We start from the raw sequence: 17,947 nt of genomic DNA on the forward strand, positions 1-17,947 counted from the left end.
CACAGGGTTTATATATCTGATGACTTGTTGTTTATAATATTACCAGAAAACTTCATGCAGTACTTCATGTAACTCCATGTAGTTTAGTTCTATTTCCTCCATGTCTGACTCCTTCCATCCTGCCTCTATAAACCACTTAAAACATGTTTAAATACCATGTTGGTATATTTTTCACCTATATGACCTGATAATAATAATAATAGATTTTTTATTCTGACTTACTGGATCAACATTTAGAACCAAAAAGAAACAAAGAAAAACCAACATAAATGTGATCTTGTGATTGTGTGTGATCCTGTCATCAACTCTGGTTTTATTCTAGTGGGACTCTGTTTGATTTGGCTCTTTGTGTTTAGAGGAACAATTTGGGTCTTTTTGTGTCTTTTTTAGTCATTTTGTGTCTATTTTGGTCATTTTGTGTCTTTTGGTCATTTTGTGTCTTTTTCTTAGTAATTTTGTATCTTTTTTTAGTCATTTTGTATCTTTTTTAGTCATTTTGTGTCTTTTTTAGTCATTTTGTGTCTTTTTTTAGTCATTTTGTATCTTTTTTTAGTCATTTTGTGTCTTTTCTCGGTAATTATATATCTTTTCTTTAGTCATTTTGTGTCTTTTTTAGTCATTTTGTGTCTCCTACATTTGATATGTGGTTGAGAGAGCTGGGAAATGTTTTACACTTGGAGAAAATCAGGTTCATCATATCTGCTAAAGAGGATATCCCACTGCACCGTTTGGAACAATAACAGGAAAGCAAGAGACCTGACTCACCAACATGATGTTTAATAGCTCCAGTAACAGGATTACTGGGACTCTCTGCTGGGACCAAGGACCTGTTCTAGTGAATCCTGAATATTGTTCATCTGTTTTGTGATACTTGTCAATAAATCTGTCTTTATAGATACTCTTGTTGTCTCTTGAGGTTTTCCACCACTCTCTGTTTTCTGTAACAGTGTTTGTGTGTTTCCTGCTGCAGGATGGCGTTTCATTTCTGTCCTCAGTGTGGGACGAAGCTGCAGCCTGTCTTCAGGTTCTGTCCTTCCTGTGGACAGAAGATTCCTCCTGACCAGTCTGAAGCTGTGAGCTCCACGCCGCCGCTAGCGCTCTCTGCTCCCAACAGGGACAGAGCTGCTGCAGCATCACCAGCTAGATCCAGCCTCGCTACAGGTTCACATCTTATCCAATTTTATTTGTGAAGCACTTTTCATAAAGTAATCTCAAAATGCTACAGAAACCAGAAATAAACAAAGACTGAGAGAAAAATCCGACACGTTAAAATCAGCAGCAGATAAAAAGACTCAGGTAATAAAGTAGATGAAAGAAAACAACTAAAGGAGATTAATAATCAAAACATCTAGAGACAAACTAAAGATGCTGCCTGAACAAAAAAGTTTTTAAACGTCTCCCTCTTATTATTTATTAGGAGTGTGTGGTGTTCTTCTGTGTGTTTCTGTGCAGCAGCTGAGGAACGTGTCTCCTCTCCTCTGGTCTCAGCTCGTCCTGCTCTCAGAAAGGCCAGAAACTCTCTCCGTCTGGAGAAAGAAGTCCACTTCAACATGAATGAAGCTGCTGCAGCCACCAAACCTCCCACAGAGACCAGAGCCAGAGGTAGAGAAGAACACATCACTGATAATAAAACCAGATCAACAGGAAATCTGCTGCATGGACAGATCATTTACCTTGACAAGATTTATTACATTCAGATTATTAAATCACTGATGATTATTTGGTTCTTACCAAGATAAAAAAACCTTTAGCTTTAGAAGCGTTAGATCATTTATCTTGTTTTAACCCTTAATAGGACACTCATTGAAATACTTGCAAACCCCAAATTTCAACCCTAGAGAATATTGGAGGATATTACAAACAGCCAGAATGTGTAAAAAAACATACGGACCGGGGGGAGGGGGACATATTTAGAGAGAAAAGTTTACGAGATTGAAGTGGCAAATCTACGAGAAAAAATGTGCAGATTCATGAGATTTAAAGTGGTGAATCTGCGAGGAAAAAGTTGCTTTTTTTCCCATTTTTTCTCATAAATCTGTGACTTTTTTTGCAAAGATTTGCCACTTTAAATCTCTTAAATCTGCAACTTTTTTTTCTTGTAGATTTGCCACTTTAATCTAGTAAATTTGCACCCCCCCAGGTTTGTATTTTTATTTTTATTCATACTTAATACGCTGTCATAGTCAAGTTCTCCTGCTGTAAGTCACTGAAGAATAACTGTTTGTACGACTGTTTTCTTGCAGATTTTTACATTGGAGGTGAAGGTGAATAAAGTGAATATTATTATATTATGATCATGCTGATTGGTCAGATGTCATGATGTCATGGTGTCTGTGACGTAGTCTGATTTTTGCTGATTGGCTGGAATAAATCCATGTGTTTCTACCATAAGGTTCTACCATAGGGTTCTACGACCAAACAGAGAGACATGAGGAACCTGTTTAATATCCACTGAAGTTACTGAATATATTTCTTCACCCGAAAGGGTTAAGAGTTAATTTCTTATTTTAAGTGTTCAACATGCTTATTTCTAGATTTAATAATCTTAATTTAATAAATCTTGTCAAGGTAAATTATCTGTCCATGCAGCAAGATCATTTCCCTCAGATTTACTGTTTGATCTGGTTTTAGACCTTTAGATTTACTGTTTGATCTGGTTTTAGACCTTTAGATTTACTGTTTGATCTGGTTTTAGACCTTTAGATTTACTGTTTGATCTGGTTTTAGACCTTTAGATTTACGGTTTGATCTGGTTTTAGACCTTTAGATTTACTGTTTGATCTGGTTTTAGACCTTTAGATTTACTGTTTGATCTGGTTTTAGACCTTTAGATTTACTGTTTGATCTGGTTTTAGACCTTTAGATTTACTGTTTGATCTGGTTTTAGACCTTTAGATTTACTGTTTGATCTGGTTTTAGACCTTTAGATTTACTGTTTGATCTGGTTTTAGACCTTTAGATTTACTGTTTGATCTGGTTTTAGACCTTTAGATTTACTGTTTGATCTGGTTTTAGACCTTTAGATTTACTGTTTGATCTGGTTTTAGACCTTTAGATTTACTGTTTGATCTGGTTTTAGACCTTTAGATTTACTGTTTGACCTGGTTTTAGACCTTTTATCAGAGCTGCTCTGAGGGAGAGAACTAGACTCTTTAATTAACTTCCTGTGGTCTAAACCTGTAGCTGATCTTCAGACTCTTCCTGCTGCTGGTAATGAAACTCTGATATTATTGATGTGTGTCTGTAGTTTCAGGTGTCAGTGGGCTGGTTGGACCTCCAGTCAGCTCCCAGTCTGCAGCTCCAGATTCTCCTCCAGCCAGGAAGCTCCTGAGAACTGGTGAGCTCCAACACACCACGCAGCTTCCAACCTGAGAAGAGTTCAGGAGGTTTCACTAGTTTTAGTTTTAATTTTGTTGTGATTTTTTGTTTTCAAATCCAGTTAGTTTAATGAGTTTTTAGAGTGAGTTTGATTAGTTTTTATTTTTTGGAAAATGTTTAGTTTTAGTTTAGTTTTTATTAGTTTTAGTTTAGTTTTTATTAGTTTTAGTTTAGTTTTTATTAGTTTTAGTTTAGTTTAGTTTAGTTTAGTTTTTATTAGTTTAGTTTAGTTTTTATTAGTTTTAGTTTAGTTTAGTTTTTATTAGTTTAGTTTAGTTTTTATTAGTTTTAGTTTAGTTTAGTTTTTATTAGTTTAGTTTAGTTTTTATTAGTTTTAGTTTAGTTTAGTTTAGTTTTTATTAGTTTAGTTTAGTTTTTATTAGTTAAGTTTAGTTTAGTTTTTATTAGTTTAGTTTAGTTTTTATTAGTTTTAGTTTAGTTTAGTTAAGTTTTTATTAGTTTAGTTTAGTTTTTATTAGTTTAGTTTAGTTTAGTTTTTATTAGTTTTAGTTTAGTTTTAGTTTAGTTTTAATTAGTTTTAGTTTAGTTTAGTTCAGTTCAGTTTAGTTTAGTTTAGTTTAGTTTTTATTAGTTTTAGTTTAGTTCAGTTTAGTTTAGTTTAGTTTAGTTTTTATTAGTTTTAGTTCAGTTTAGTTTAGATTTAGTTTAGTTTAGTTTTATTGTTAGTTTTTATTAGTTTTAGTTTAGTTTTATTGTTAGTTTTTATTAGTTTTTTTGTTCAGGTATTCAGTTAGTTTTAACTTCTCTCTGATCTCTCCTGGTTGTTGTGGATGTATTTCAGCGAGAGGGAAGGTTAAACTCTCCAGTCCTGTTAAACTCCTGGAGGAGTCGACAGTAGAATGTTCTACTCAGACCGTCTGCTCCTCACCCAGCAGCTCTCCTCTCAAAGGTAGCAACTAGTTTCACTAACAGCACAATGTTACCAAGTAAAACTGGAGACAAGCTCCAATAGATTTAGTATCAAATGATAGAACTGGATGGAACCCTCTTATATGGTAGATTTGACACCTTTGGTCACATTTGACACATTTAAAAAATTTTATTGAGCATGATAGTGTTTTGAAAGTTAAAAAGATTCAAAATCACATTTTATGTTCGACTAAAGGACTAAAAAAGACACAAAATGACCAAAAAAAGACACAAAATGACCAAAAAAAGACACAAAAAATGACTAAAAAAAGACACAAACAATGACTAAAAAAAGACACAAAATGACCAAAAAAAGACACAAAATGACTAAAAAAGACACAAAATGACCAAAAAAAGACACAAAATGACCAAAAAAAGACACAAAATAAAAAAACAACAACACAAAATGACCAAAAAAAAGACACAAAATGACCAAAAAAGACACAAAAAAGACAAAAAATGACCCCTAAAAAAACACAGAAGACGACACAAAATGACTAAAAAAAGACACAAAATGACCAAAAAGACACAAAATAACTATAAAAAGACACAAAATGACCAAAAAGACACAAAATAACAATAAAAAGACATAAAAAAGACACAAAATGTCTAAAAAAAGACACAAAATAACTATAAAAAGACACAAAATAACTATAAAAAGACACAAAATGACCAAAAAGACACAAAATAACTATAAAAAGACACAAAATGACCAAAAAGACACAAAATAACTATAAAAAGACACAAAATGACCAAAAAGACACAAAATAACAATAAAAAGACATAAAAAAGACACAAAATGTCTAAAAAAAGACACAAAATGTCTAAAAAAAGACACAAAATAACTATAAAAAGACACAAAATGACCAAAAAGACACAAAATAACTATAAAATGACATAAAAAAGACACAAAATGTCTAAAAAAAGACACAAAATAGCTATAAAAAGACACAACAAAAGACACAAAATAACTATAAAATGACATAAAAAAGACACAAAATGTCTAAAAAAAGACACAAAATAACTATAAAAAGACACAACAAAAGACACAAAATGACCAAACTTGTTATGCTAACAAGACACAAATAAAACCGAGTCCCACTAGAACAGATTTAGTGTTTTTATCTGTTTTTTCTCTCTTGTCTCTTGTTGAATCTCTCTAGACTTTTATCTGGTTAATAAAGGATATTTATGGTCAGTGACAGTAAAGATGTTCTTGTGTTCTTCTGGACAGGAAAAGGAAAAGCCAGGAAGACGAAGCCGGCGTGCGGCGTGGAGCCGCTGCAGGACGGAGAGGAGGTGACGGACACCACGGGGAGGAGGTGGAGGCTGGAGAAACTGCTGAGTCAGAGCAGCACAGAGCTCCTCTACCAAGGTTTAACACAGAGTTCACTACAGATTAGTGATGGAAACATTCACTAAAACACTCACAGTTCTCCCTCTGGGACCACTGGGACATTCACACATATTTCTCATTTTTCACTTTTCTTTTGGTTATAATTTTGGCTGTGATGCTGCAAATGACATGATTTTTGGAAGGTTTTTTTTCTTGATATATTTTGAAATTCAAATTTCAATTTTTCTACTGGGTCAATAATAATAATGCACTGTACACAAGGGTAGTAAATTTTGAATCTGACACGACACAAAAACTAAAAATGTGTCAGAATCAATTTAGTTCCTAATCTTTGACATATCCCAGGCTGTGATTAAAAACCAGAAATCATTTATTATGTGGAAAATGACTATATTATAATCAAACTGGCATTTAAAGGGTTAAAATGCCTTTTTTTTTTCAAACAGTTGGTAGTTGTGAGCAGGGCGGAAGTTGTTTAAGAGATTTATGCAGAAAAAAGTAGAAAAAACATTAATCTGTAAAGTTTTTATCGCGTTTTCTTGAGAGTGGACATTTTCAGCCTGAAGGGTCTGAAAGGGTTAAATTTGAATGGATGGATAGATAGATAGATAGATAGATAGATAGATAGATAGATAGATAGATAGATAGATAGATAGATAGATAGATAGATAGACAGATAGATAGATAGATATAAATGGTAGAAAATAACCCATATTATCAGAATGTATTGATATTGTTTGACTTTTTCTTTTCTTTCTTCAGTTTGTCAAACAGTTTCTCGTTCAAACTCCAAAGAATCGAGTCACATCCTCAAACTGGTGAGACTCAACACTAGTAAACCCTGAACCATTCCTTTATTATATAATAATAATAATAATAATAATAATAATAATAATGTTGTATACATTATTATTTTATTGTAAGAATACAAATGAATGCCTGAACCAGGGCACCATAACATAAAAAACCCTTCATTATTATTATTATTATTATTATTATGGTTTTGTTTTGTATATTCTTTGATGTTTATTGTACTTTCTTAAAACACATTTGAATAATAATAATAATATTTTTCTTGTTGTCAGGGAGCTAAAGATGGACGGATCTTCACTGAGCAGAACTTCCTGCAGAGAGCTGCTAAACCTGCTACAGGTGAGATTCACCTGACTTTATCAACTCACAACATCAGAACATCACAACATCACAACATCACAACATCACAACATCACAACATCACAACATCCAACTCTGCTCATGTTACTCCAGTAAATGTTCTTCTAAAGAAGATGAAAAAGACACAAAATGACCAAAAAAAGACACAAAATGACCAAAAAAAGACACAAAAGTTTTTTTTATCTTGGTAAGAACCAAATAATCATCAGGTCACTCTGCTCGGCCAGTTCATCACTGCTGCAGCTTTACTTTATCTCTTTTCTACATTTTTTGTCTTTTTTGGTCATTTTGTGACCAAAAGAAGATGTAAAAAGACACAAAATGATGAAAATGACCGAAAAAGAAACAAAAGATGTAAAATCACCAAAAAACAGGACACTTTTTTTTATCTTGGTAAGAACCAAATAATTATTGTACATGTTCAACATTATTATTTCCAGATTTAATAATCTTAATGTAATAAATCTTGTCAAGGTAAATGATCTGTCCATGCAGCAGATTTACTGTGTAATCTGGTTTTAGACCTTTTTATTATCAGTGGTAGCAGCGTTTTGGCAGTTTGTCATGTGATCTTCTTCCTCAATATCACATAAAAATATTTCATAATCATTGAGAGAAAAAGCAGAAGTGTAGAGGAACGTCTTCAGCAGACAGAGGAGATGTTTTATCCTCTTTAGATTCACTCCAGATTCCAGAAGTTTCCTCTGGAACTGTTTATCAAAACGAGTCAAACTCAGTCAGTCTGGAGTTCATCACATGATGTAGACATGACAGCTGCCACAGTCCTCACTAACACCAGGGACATAATAACAATAATAATAATAATAATAATAATAATGATAATAATAATAATTGTCTGTCTGTCTGTCTCTCTGTCTGTCTGTCTGTCTCTCTGTCTGCCTGTCTGTCTGTCTGTCTCTCTGTCTGCCTGTCTGTCTCCCTGTCTGTCTGTCTGTCTGTCTGTCTGTCTGTCTGTCTGTCTGTCTCCCTGTCTGTCTGTCTCCCTGTCTGTCTGTCTCCCTGTCTGTCTGTCTGTTTGTCTGTCTGTCTCCCTGTCTGTCTCCCTGTCTGTCTCCCTGTCTCTCTGTCTGTCTGTCTGTCTGTCTCTCTGTCTGTCTGTCTGTCTGTCTGTCTCCCTGTCTGTCTCCCTGTCTGTCTGTCTCTCTGTCTGTCTCCCTGTCTGTCTGTCTCTCTGTCTGTCTCTCTGTCTCTCTGTCTGTCTCTCTGTCTCTCTGTCTGTCTCTCTGTCTCTCTGTCTGTCTCTCTGTCTGTCTGTCTGTCTCTCTCTCTGTCTCTCTCTCTGTCTGTCTCTCTGTCTGTCTGTCTGTCTCTCTCTCTGTCTGTCTCCCTGTCTGTCTGTCTGTCTGTCTCCCTGTCTGTCTGTCTGTCTGTCTGTCTGTCTGTCTGTCTGTCTGTCTGTCTCTCTAGTGGAGAAGTGGATCAAACAGAACAAGATGGATTTTCTGGGGATTCCTTCATGTGTGGGCTTCGGTCTTCATGCTGAGAGCTACAGGTGGGAAACAGTTTAACATCATCAATAACACACTTCTTCTTCTTCTTCTTCTTCTTCTTCTTCTTCTTCTTCTTCTTCTTCTTCTTCTTCTTCTTCTTCTTCTTCTTCCATGTTTTGACTTTATTTTTTCTCGTTAGGAGCTTGTGTTTGGTTTTTGTTTGCTGTAGAGTTTAAGGCTGTAGAGAAGATACTGGAGCTACTTTTGACCATTTTTATCCATTCTAGAATTAAACCAAGTCTAATTCAGCTCTAAAGGTTTGTAACAAACCCAGAACAACAACTGGTGGGACAGAGTTGAGCTGAAACAGATAAATATTAATGTTCTGAACCTGAAACACCTTAAAATGTGACTCACAACTTGACCCTCAGTGCTGATCTTCATCTCAGATTAACCTTCATGTTCTCAGTGTTCAGATGATGTTCCTCTTCTCTGTGGTATTAATAGTTGACCTGCTATCTCCCCCTGAACCCCCCACAGCTGACCCAGTAGTCCTCAGTATTAGGCTCAGAGTGTAAAGGGTTAACAGCTGTTTTTACCTCCTCAGGTTCCTGATCTTCCCCAACATGGGCCGGTCTCTGAGCTCCATCATGGAGGACCAGGACCAGGACCAGGACCAGCTCCTGTCTGAGAGAACCGTCCTCCAGCTCGCCTGCAGGATAGTGAGTTCAACTTTATACATCTTTATATCTAAATATAGATCTGATAGCTCAAGATCCTCAAACTGGATCAGAATCCTCAAACTGGATCAGAATCCTTAAACTGGATCAGAATCCTCAAACTGGATCAGAATCCTTCAACTGGATCAGAATCCTTAAACTGGATCAGAATCCTTCAACTGGATCAGAATCCTTCAGCTGGATCAGAATCCTCAACCTGGATCAGGATCCTTCAACTGGATCAGAATCCTTAAACTGGATCAGAATCCTCAAACTGGATCAGAATCCTCCAACTGGATCAGAATCTTCAAACTGGATCAGAATCCTCAAACTGGATCAGAATCCTTCAACTGGATCAGAATCCTCAAACTGGATCAGAATCCTTAAACTGGATCAGAATCCTTCAACTGGATCAGAATCCTCAAACTGGATCAGAATCCTTCAAACTGGATCAGAATCCTCAAACTGGATCAGAATCCTTCAACTGGATCAGAATCTTCAAACTGGATCAGAATCCTCAAACTGGATCAGAATCCTCCAACTGGATCAGAATCCTTCAAACTGGATCAGAATCCTTCAACTGGATCAGAATCCTCAAACTGGATCAGAATCCTCCAACTGGATCAGAATCCTTCAAACTGGATCAGAATCCTTCAACTGGATCAGAATCCTCAAACTGGATCAGAATCGTCCAACTGGATCAGAATCTTCAAACTGGATCAGAATCCTCAAACTGGATCAGAATCCTTCAACTGGATCAGAATCCTCAAACTGGATCAGAATCCTTAAACTGGATCAGAATCCTTCAACTGGATCAGAATCCTCAAACTGGATCAGAATCCTTCAACTGGATCAGAATCTTCAAACTGGATCAGAATCCTCAAACTGGATCAGAATCCTCCAACTGGATCAGAATCTTCAAACTGGATCAGAATCCTTCAAACTGGATCAGAATCCTCCAACTGGATCAGAATCTTCAAACTGGATCAGAATCCTTCAACTGGATCAGAATCCTTCAACTGGATCAGAATCTTCAAACTGGATCAGAGTCCTTCAACTGGATCAGAATCCTGAACCTCTAAAGCCTGGAAACAATCAAAAACACCAACATGAAGAGCAGAACAACGTTTACAGACGGAAAGACTCATTTTTAGAAACAGGGAACAAATACATATTTGGAATAAGTTCTACTGTAAATGATCGGTCTCAAACTGGCGGCCCTGTGGCCCTCGTGATGATATTTTGTGGCCCCCACCTTGATATGAAAGTTTAATGTGAGTTTTATATGAATGGCACTTTACCGTGTTGTGTGTGGAAGGTCCCTTTAATTACTGTTTTTTAATAATTTTGTGTCTTTTTTTAAAATGTTGTCTTTTTTAAAATTTTGTGTCTTTTTTAAAATTTTGTGTCTTTTTTAAATAATTTTGTGTCTTTTTTTAATATTTTGTGTCTTTTTTAAAAATGTTGTCTTTTTTTAATTTTGTGTCTTTTTTTTAATAATTTTGTGTCTTTTTTTGGTAATTCTGTGTCTTTTTTTAGTAATAATAATAATAATCCTGAACTTGTACTAATCATTTCTTCCTCCTTGCAGTTGGATGTTCTGCAGTATCTCCATTCAAACGAATACGTTCACGCTGATATTAATGCAGAAAACATCTACATCAAACCAGGAGACAAATCACAGGTGAGGAATATTAAAAACATAAAAACACACTCAAAACACACAAAAACACACTCAAAACACACAAAAACACACAAAAAACATTTTTGAAAAGTTGACTAAAACACACATAAAAACACAAAGAAATTACAAAAACACACATAAAAACAATAAACACAAAAGTGTTTTTAACATTTGCTGAAAAAGAGTTGATGCATTAAACGTTTCTACGTCGTGACATCATGAAGCTTTCTGGACTCTTTATTTTCATGCTGATAAGCAGCTAATGAATGTTGAATATCCCTGATCTCACCTGTATCTCTAAGCTCCTCCCCCTCTCTGTCTGTGTCTCAGGTGTACCTGGGCGGGTTCTGCCACTCCTTCAGGTTCTGTCCTGGAGGAACTCATGTGGAGTACCGTGAGTCCAGCAGGACGCCACACGAGGGCGCCGTGGAGTTCATCAGCCTGGACGCCCATAAAGGAGCAGGTGAGTCACTGGCCCCGCCCCCTCACTGACCTCAGCCAATCACACGCCAGCTCATCACCAGCTGCTGGAAACCAAACAACAACACCTTTATTTTCATCTTTCCATGAGGAGCACCTGCTGCTCCTGCACCTCCTCCTCCTCCTGCTGCTCCTCCTCTTCCTCCTGCACCTCCTGCTCCTCCTCCCACAGGCCATCTGTCCCCAAAGACTAAAATCACATCAGACTCATAAACACACTGATAATAAAAAAGGTGTTTAAAACCAGATCAAACAGTAAATCTAAAGGTCTAAAACCAGATCAAACAGTAAATCTAAAGGTCTAAAACCAGATCAAACAGTAAATCTAAAGGTCTAAAACCAGATCAAACAGTAAATCTAAAGGTCTAAAACCAGATCAAACAGTAAATCTGAGGGAAATGATCTGCTGAATGGACAGATAATTTACCTTGACAAGATTTATCACATTAAGGAAATTTTTTCCCTGTTTTTCTGACTTTTTTTTCTGTTTTTCTGACTTTTTTTCCTGTTTTTTATTAAATCTAGAAATAAGCATGTTGAACACTTAAAATAAGAAATTAACTCCTAAAACCAGATGAATTAAAGCTGAAGTGTTGGATAATTTATCTGGTTTTAAGAGTTAATTTCTTATTTTAAGTGTTCAACATGCTTATATCTAGATTTAATAATCTTAATGTAATAAATCTTGTCAAGGTAAATTATCTGTCCATGCAGCAAGATCATTTCCCTCAGATTTACTGTTTGATCTGGTTTTAGACCTTTAGATTTACTGTTTGATCTGGTTTTAGACCTTTAGATTTACTGTTTGATCTGGTTTTAGACCTTTAGATTTACTGTTTGATCTGGTTTTAGACCTTTAGATTTACTGTTTGATCTGGTTTTAGACCTTTAGATTTACTGTTTGATCTGGTTTTAGACCTTTAGATTTACTGTTTGATCTGGTTTTAGACCTTTAGATTTACTGTTTGATCTGGTTTTAGACCTTTAGATTTACTGTTTGATCTGGTTTTAGACCTTTAGATTTACTGTTTGATCTGGTTTTAGACCTTTAGATTTACTGTTTGATCTGGTTTTAGACCTTTAGATTTACTGTTTGATCTGGTTTTAGACTAAACACCTTTATTTCCTTTCACTTCTTTCACTATGAAACAAACAGCAGTGATTGTTGTGTTGCTGTGTCAGATGTAAACAGATGTTGCCAGATGTTGTTGTTGTTGTTTGTTTCCTCCAGCTCCGAGTCGCCGTAGCGACCTCCAGTCTCTGGGTTTCTGCATGCTGCGCTGGCACACGGGGGCTCTGCCCTGGACCCCCCTCCTCTCAGACCCCCAGCAGGTAGCCAATCACAAGCAGCGGTGAGACTCCAGCTTCTTTTAAAGAACCACAGAAAGACTGACGGGTTTTTTATTTCACTGTAATATATCATATAACAGGGGTCTCAAACTGGCGGCCCGTGGGCCAGTTGTGGTCCTCATGATGATATTTTGTGGCCCCCACCTTGATATGAAAGTTTAATGTGAGTTTTATATGAATGTTGTGTGGAAGGTCCCTTTATTGCTCCAGGTGGAGCTTTGTTTACCTTGTTTCTATGACAACGTTAACAAAAAGAAAGGCAGCTGCTAGCGGACCGCTTATTATTATTATTATTATTATTATTATTATCTGCCGTGTTGTTGTTACTGCAAGAAGTGGAAATGTTATGGAATGTATGTAATTGTGTCTTTTTTTTTTGTAATTTTGTGACTTTTTTGGTACTTTTGTGTCTTTTTTTAGTCATTTTGTCTTTTTTGGTACTTTTGTGTCTTTTTTTATAATTTTGTGTCTTTTTTGGTACTTTTGTGTCTTTTTTTAGTCATTTTGTGTCTTTTTTTTAGTAATTTTGTGTCTTTTTTGGTACTTTTGTGTCTTTTTTTAGTAATTTTGTGTCTTTTTTGGTACTTTTGTGTCTTTTTCTAATAATTTTGTGTCTTTTTTGGTACTTATGTGTCTTTTTCTAATAATTTTGTGTCTTTTTTGGTAATTTTGTGTCTTTTTTTGGTCATGTTGATACTGCCTCCAGCAGCCCCCAGGTAATTTGAGTTTGAGACCCCTGTCATATATATATAAAATATAAAAGTCCTGCAGCTCTGTGGAATCAGCACAATCATGGCTCGACTCAAAAATATATTTTGTGCATAATAACACAGTTATAATGACATAAATCATTAAATAAAAAAGGCACAAAAGCAAGATAACTTTTTAAAAATTGTAATAAAATGGAATTTGTTTATAAAACCCTTTCCAAGAGCCAACAGGTGTCATAAATATTGGGGGAAAAGAGAAGAATTTAATGTTTTTATCAGGATCCAGTTATTCCAAACAGTTTATTTTATAATGAGATATGTAGAATAAAGAGATTTTTCTTTGTTTTGGCTACTTTTGCTGATTTGTTCAAGGATTGTCAGAGAGTTTAAATTTCTATGTTGATGTCTGTTTTTATAGTTTCTTCCTCTGATGAACGGTTTATTTCTATTGATCTTTGGTTACATTGTTGTAGTTTTACACAAATATTAATGATAATAATTACTCCACTAACTGTGAGTGCAGGTTGATGGAGGACGTTCCTGCTCTGCTCAGTCTCTGCTTCAGGAACAACAAGGTCCCCAGTGAGTCACAGGCCTGATTATTGATTATTGATTGTTCTAGAACAGAACAGTGTGTGATTCTGTCCTGATGTCATTGACGTCTTTTCATAGTTTTAAATATGCCCTGTCTTCTTATTTTGAGTTAAACTGCACATGTTTCAGATAATATTATGTCATATTTATTTTATTTTTGTTTTATTTTCAAAAATACAATTTCAATTTACAATAATATTATGTTACTTCTTTCAGTTTTACTAGGCTAATGTTATGGCCAACTTGTGGCCATTGAGAGGTTGTGATTATTCTTGTGTTCATGTTTTGTTTGTTCTGTTTGTGTTGATGCCTGTTGTCTTTGTTGTTGTTTGTCTGTAAATTGTTGAGTGTTTTGTTTTGAAATGTACTTTAGGACCCCCTAAAACCAGAGGATTCTACTACTAGGATTATCCTACTCCATAACATTTCTGATGATGATGATGTATTGATTATTGATTGTTCTAGAACAGAACAGTGTGTGATTGATGTATTGATTATTGATTGCTGGTGTGTATTGATTGTCTGTAGGAGTGTTTGAGTGGTACCTGAGAGAAGTGATGACTCTGCAGTATTGTGAGCAGCCGAACTACTCAGAGCTGAAGTCTGGACTCACTGACGAGTTACTGAAGCTGGGAGCCACGCCGGAGCAGCCAATCAGCTTCTAGGTGACTCACACACACACACACACACACACACACACACACACACCAAGGTTATTATAGATAACGAAAACTAACAAAATAACGAAAACTAAAATTGAAAAAACATTTTCATTAACTGAAATAAAAATAAAAACAAGAGTTTTTAAAAAAATGATAACTAACTGAAACTGTATTTTGTGGTTACAAAACTAACTAAAACTAACAAATTATAGTGAAAATGTCCTTAGTTTTCGTCTTTATCAACTTTTTTCATTCATAATTCAGTGTTTCTATTGCAACATGCAACACATGGTGAATATGTTTACTGAGACTGGGATGTTTACACTAGAACCAAAATACAAAACACCCAGAACTGTAAGAGTTAATAACCTTATTGGGGCTGAGATGATAAACCAAAGGAAATAAAGGCACATACCCATTACAAAAAAACTAAAACATTAAAACTAATAAAAACTAAACTAAAACGAAGCATTTTCAAAAAATAAAAACTAAACTAAAACTAGCAAACTCACTCTAAAAACTAACTAAAACTAACTGAATTTGAAAACAAAAATTCACAACGAAATTAAAACTAAAACTAATGAAAAATCCCAAACTATTATAACCTTGACACACACACACACACACACACAGTGTTCTGGTTTTACCTTCAGGGTTCAGACACTTCACTCTAAGGAGTCTTATAGAGCTATTTTGTCCATTTTTTAATCCTTTTCATGTGTTTTCATGTCTTTTTTTGTGTCTTTTTGTGTCATTTTGTGTCTCTTGTTGTGTCTCTTTTAGTTATTTTGTGTCTTTTTTTGCTTAATTCTTGTCTTTTTTGTCATTTTGTGTCTTCTGTGGGTTTTTTTGGTCATTCTGTCTTCTCATTTTGTGTCTTTTTGTATCATTTTTAAGGATTTTAATGTGGAGATTTTTTGCTGTAAAAAACACATCAGACACATTATTGTTCCAAGTAGATTATTATTATTATTATTATTATTGTTATTATTATTAATATTCTCTCTTAACCTGAGGAGCAGAATTTAATGTTTTTAACAGGATCTGGTTATTACAAACGCTTTATTTTTGGCAACGTTTTAATTGTAATTTTGACAGAAATATCAAAATGTTTAATCTTTGTTTATAGAAACGTTTGTAATCTTCCGTCTGTTTTCAGCTTCTTTCCATGATAAAATGTCTATTTTTGTATTTTTATACTGATTTCAATGTTGCGAACACATTTTAACATCAAACCGTTTTTTACAGCTTTTGTGTTAAAGTTGACCAACCTGTGAATTCTGTGATATTAATCAAATATTTCTTCTGTTTTATTTTCAGATAAATGGAACAAAAAGAATAATTTCAAGGATTTGTACTTGTTTTTTTGTTCTCATGCTGTTTTATCTGTGATGTTTTATTGCAGTGTTGTAGAGTTTAAAGTTTTACTGGTTTTTAACGTTATAATGTGTTTCACTGTTTGAGTCTTCATGTTATATCTACATATACATATACATGGTTCTTCATGTGACGCTCAGATCTGATGATGTCACCATGTTACATGTTAAAACTGTTTTACTATTTTAAATCGTTGCTTGTTACGACGTTTTTATGGGCTGAAATATGAGCCTCCAGAAACTGATATTTTAATTTGAATTGTTTAACTTGAATAATTGCATTAAAAAACTGAATTTGAATCACATCATTTGAATTTATATTGTTCAATTTGAATCATTGTATTGAAAAACTGAATCTGAATTGCAATTTGAAATTGAATTTATTAGTTTGGAACTCAACATTCAGTTCTCACAATTCAGATTCAAATTTTCTGCAACAAACATCCTGATAGTTGAGGCAGAACAATCGAGCTCAGATACACAGAGCGCCTCTTCGGCCAATCAGAACCTCCGTTTTCTGAGCTCGATTGCTCCACCTCAACTACCAGGATGTTCGGGACACAAAGTGACCCAAAAAATACAAAAAATGACCAAAAAAATACACAAAATCACCCAAAATTACCAAAAAATGACACAAAATGATTAAAAATGACAAAAAAAAAACACAAAATCACCCAAAAATGACCCAAAAAAATCATCAGAGGCAGAGCAATCGAGCTCAGATACACCGAGCGCCTCTTCGGCCAATCAGAACATCTGTTATCTGAGATCGATTGCTCTTCCTCAGCTACCAGGATGTTCGTAGCAGAGAAATTAATCTGAATTGTGGTCCAGTTCTCAGTGAGTTGCTCAGATCTGCTGATGTTGACCAGTTACATGTTGCTGTGTTGCTGTGTTGCTGTGTTGCTCTGAACTGGTTGCTTGTTGCGACTGTTTTTAACTTGAACTCTCCGTTAAACATTTCCTCAGGACGAACCAGACAGAGAATAAAGATGAAACTCTTCCTGTTACAGAGACGAAGATAATAAACTCTAACCGTCGGTGCCTTTAGTGTCTGTAGAGCAGCAGAAACATTTTAATGATCATAATCATCATCTTTTATTTAATAAAGACTTCTGGAGGAAATGTTGCTCTTGTTGTGTCTGTTATAATATAATATATAATTATAATATAGTCATAATTAGGGATCTCTTTACATAAATAGCTCTGGAGGAAATGTTCTCATTGTGTCTGTTATAATATATAATTATAATATAGTCATAATTAAAGATCTTTAAATAAATATATCTGGAGGAAATGTTGCTCTTGTGTGTCTGTTATATAATATATAATTATAATATAGTCATAATTAAAGATCTCTTTAAATAAATATCTCTGGAGTAAACGTTGCTCTTGTTGTGTCTGTTTATAATATAATTATAATATTGTCATAATTAGAGATCCCTTGTTTAAATAAAGAGTTCTGGAGGAAATGTTGCTCTCTTTGTGTCTGTTATTATATAATCTATAATTATAATATTATATAATTATAATATAGTCATAATGAGAGATCTCTTATCTGTTTCTGTTATTATAAAATATATAATTATATTATATAATTATATTGTAGTCATAATTAGAGATCTCTTATTTGTGTGTTATAATATAATATATAATTATAATATAGTCATAATTAGAGATCTCTTATTTGTGTCTGTTATAATATAATATATAATTATAATATTATATAATATATAATTATAATATAGTCATAATGAGAGATGTTTATTGAACACACCAACAGACGAGTTAATTTTAAAGAAACCTTTTATAAAGTTTAAACATTTCTCAACATAAACATTTGAACATTTCAAGACATATACAATTCTTTATATGAAACAGTAAATATCTCTTATTGTGCACTCTCTTAAAGTAATTCAGAAAATAAACACTGTTCTCTTTCTCTGTTGTGGCGTTTCAACCTTCTTCTTCTTCTCTCTCTGCGTCTCTGAGGCACTTTCTGAATGACGAGGCTTTTCTTTGAAGAACTAAAAGATAAAAGCTTGATGCTGACGGACTCTAGCGCCACCTGCAGGCTGAAACA

General features: G+C 34.4%; 1 protein-coding gene across 1 annotated transcript; it reads left to right on the forward strand.

Moving 5' to 3' along the window:
• Positions 1–1,453: 1,453 nt before the first annotated feature.
• Positions 1,454–16,169, forward strand: vrk3 (VRK serine/threonine kinase 3). Its single transcript, XM_059356222.1, has 14 exons — positions 1,454–1,602; positions 3,248–3,337; positions 4,181–4,288; positions 5,543–5,683; positions 6,428–6,483; positions 6,751–6,817; positions 8,267–8,351; positions 8,897–9,011; positions 10,600–10,692; positions 11,023–11,155; positions 12,404–12,524; positions 13,756–13,814; positions 14,355–14,491; positions 15,809–16,169. The coding sequence occupies exons 1-13, from the start codon at positions 1,551–1,553 to the stop codon at positions 14,489–14,491; spliced, it is 1,257 nt and encodes a 418-aa protein (XP_059212205.1). The 5' UTR covers positions 1,454–1,550; the 3' UTR covers positions 15,809–16,169.
• Positions 16,170–17,947: the final 1,778 nt, after the last annotated feature.

This window comes from Centropristis striata, chromosome 2, assembly GCF_030273125.1.
Source record: "Centropristis striata isolate RG_2023a ecotype Rhode Island chromosome 2, C.striata_1.0, whole genome shotgun sequence".
NCBI lineage: Eukaryota > Metazoa > Chordata > Actinopteri > Perciformes > Serranidae > Centropristis > Centropristis striata.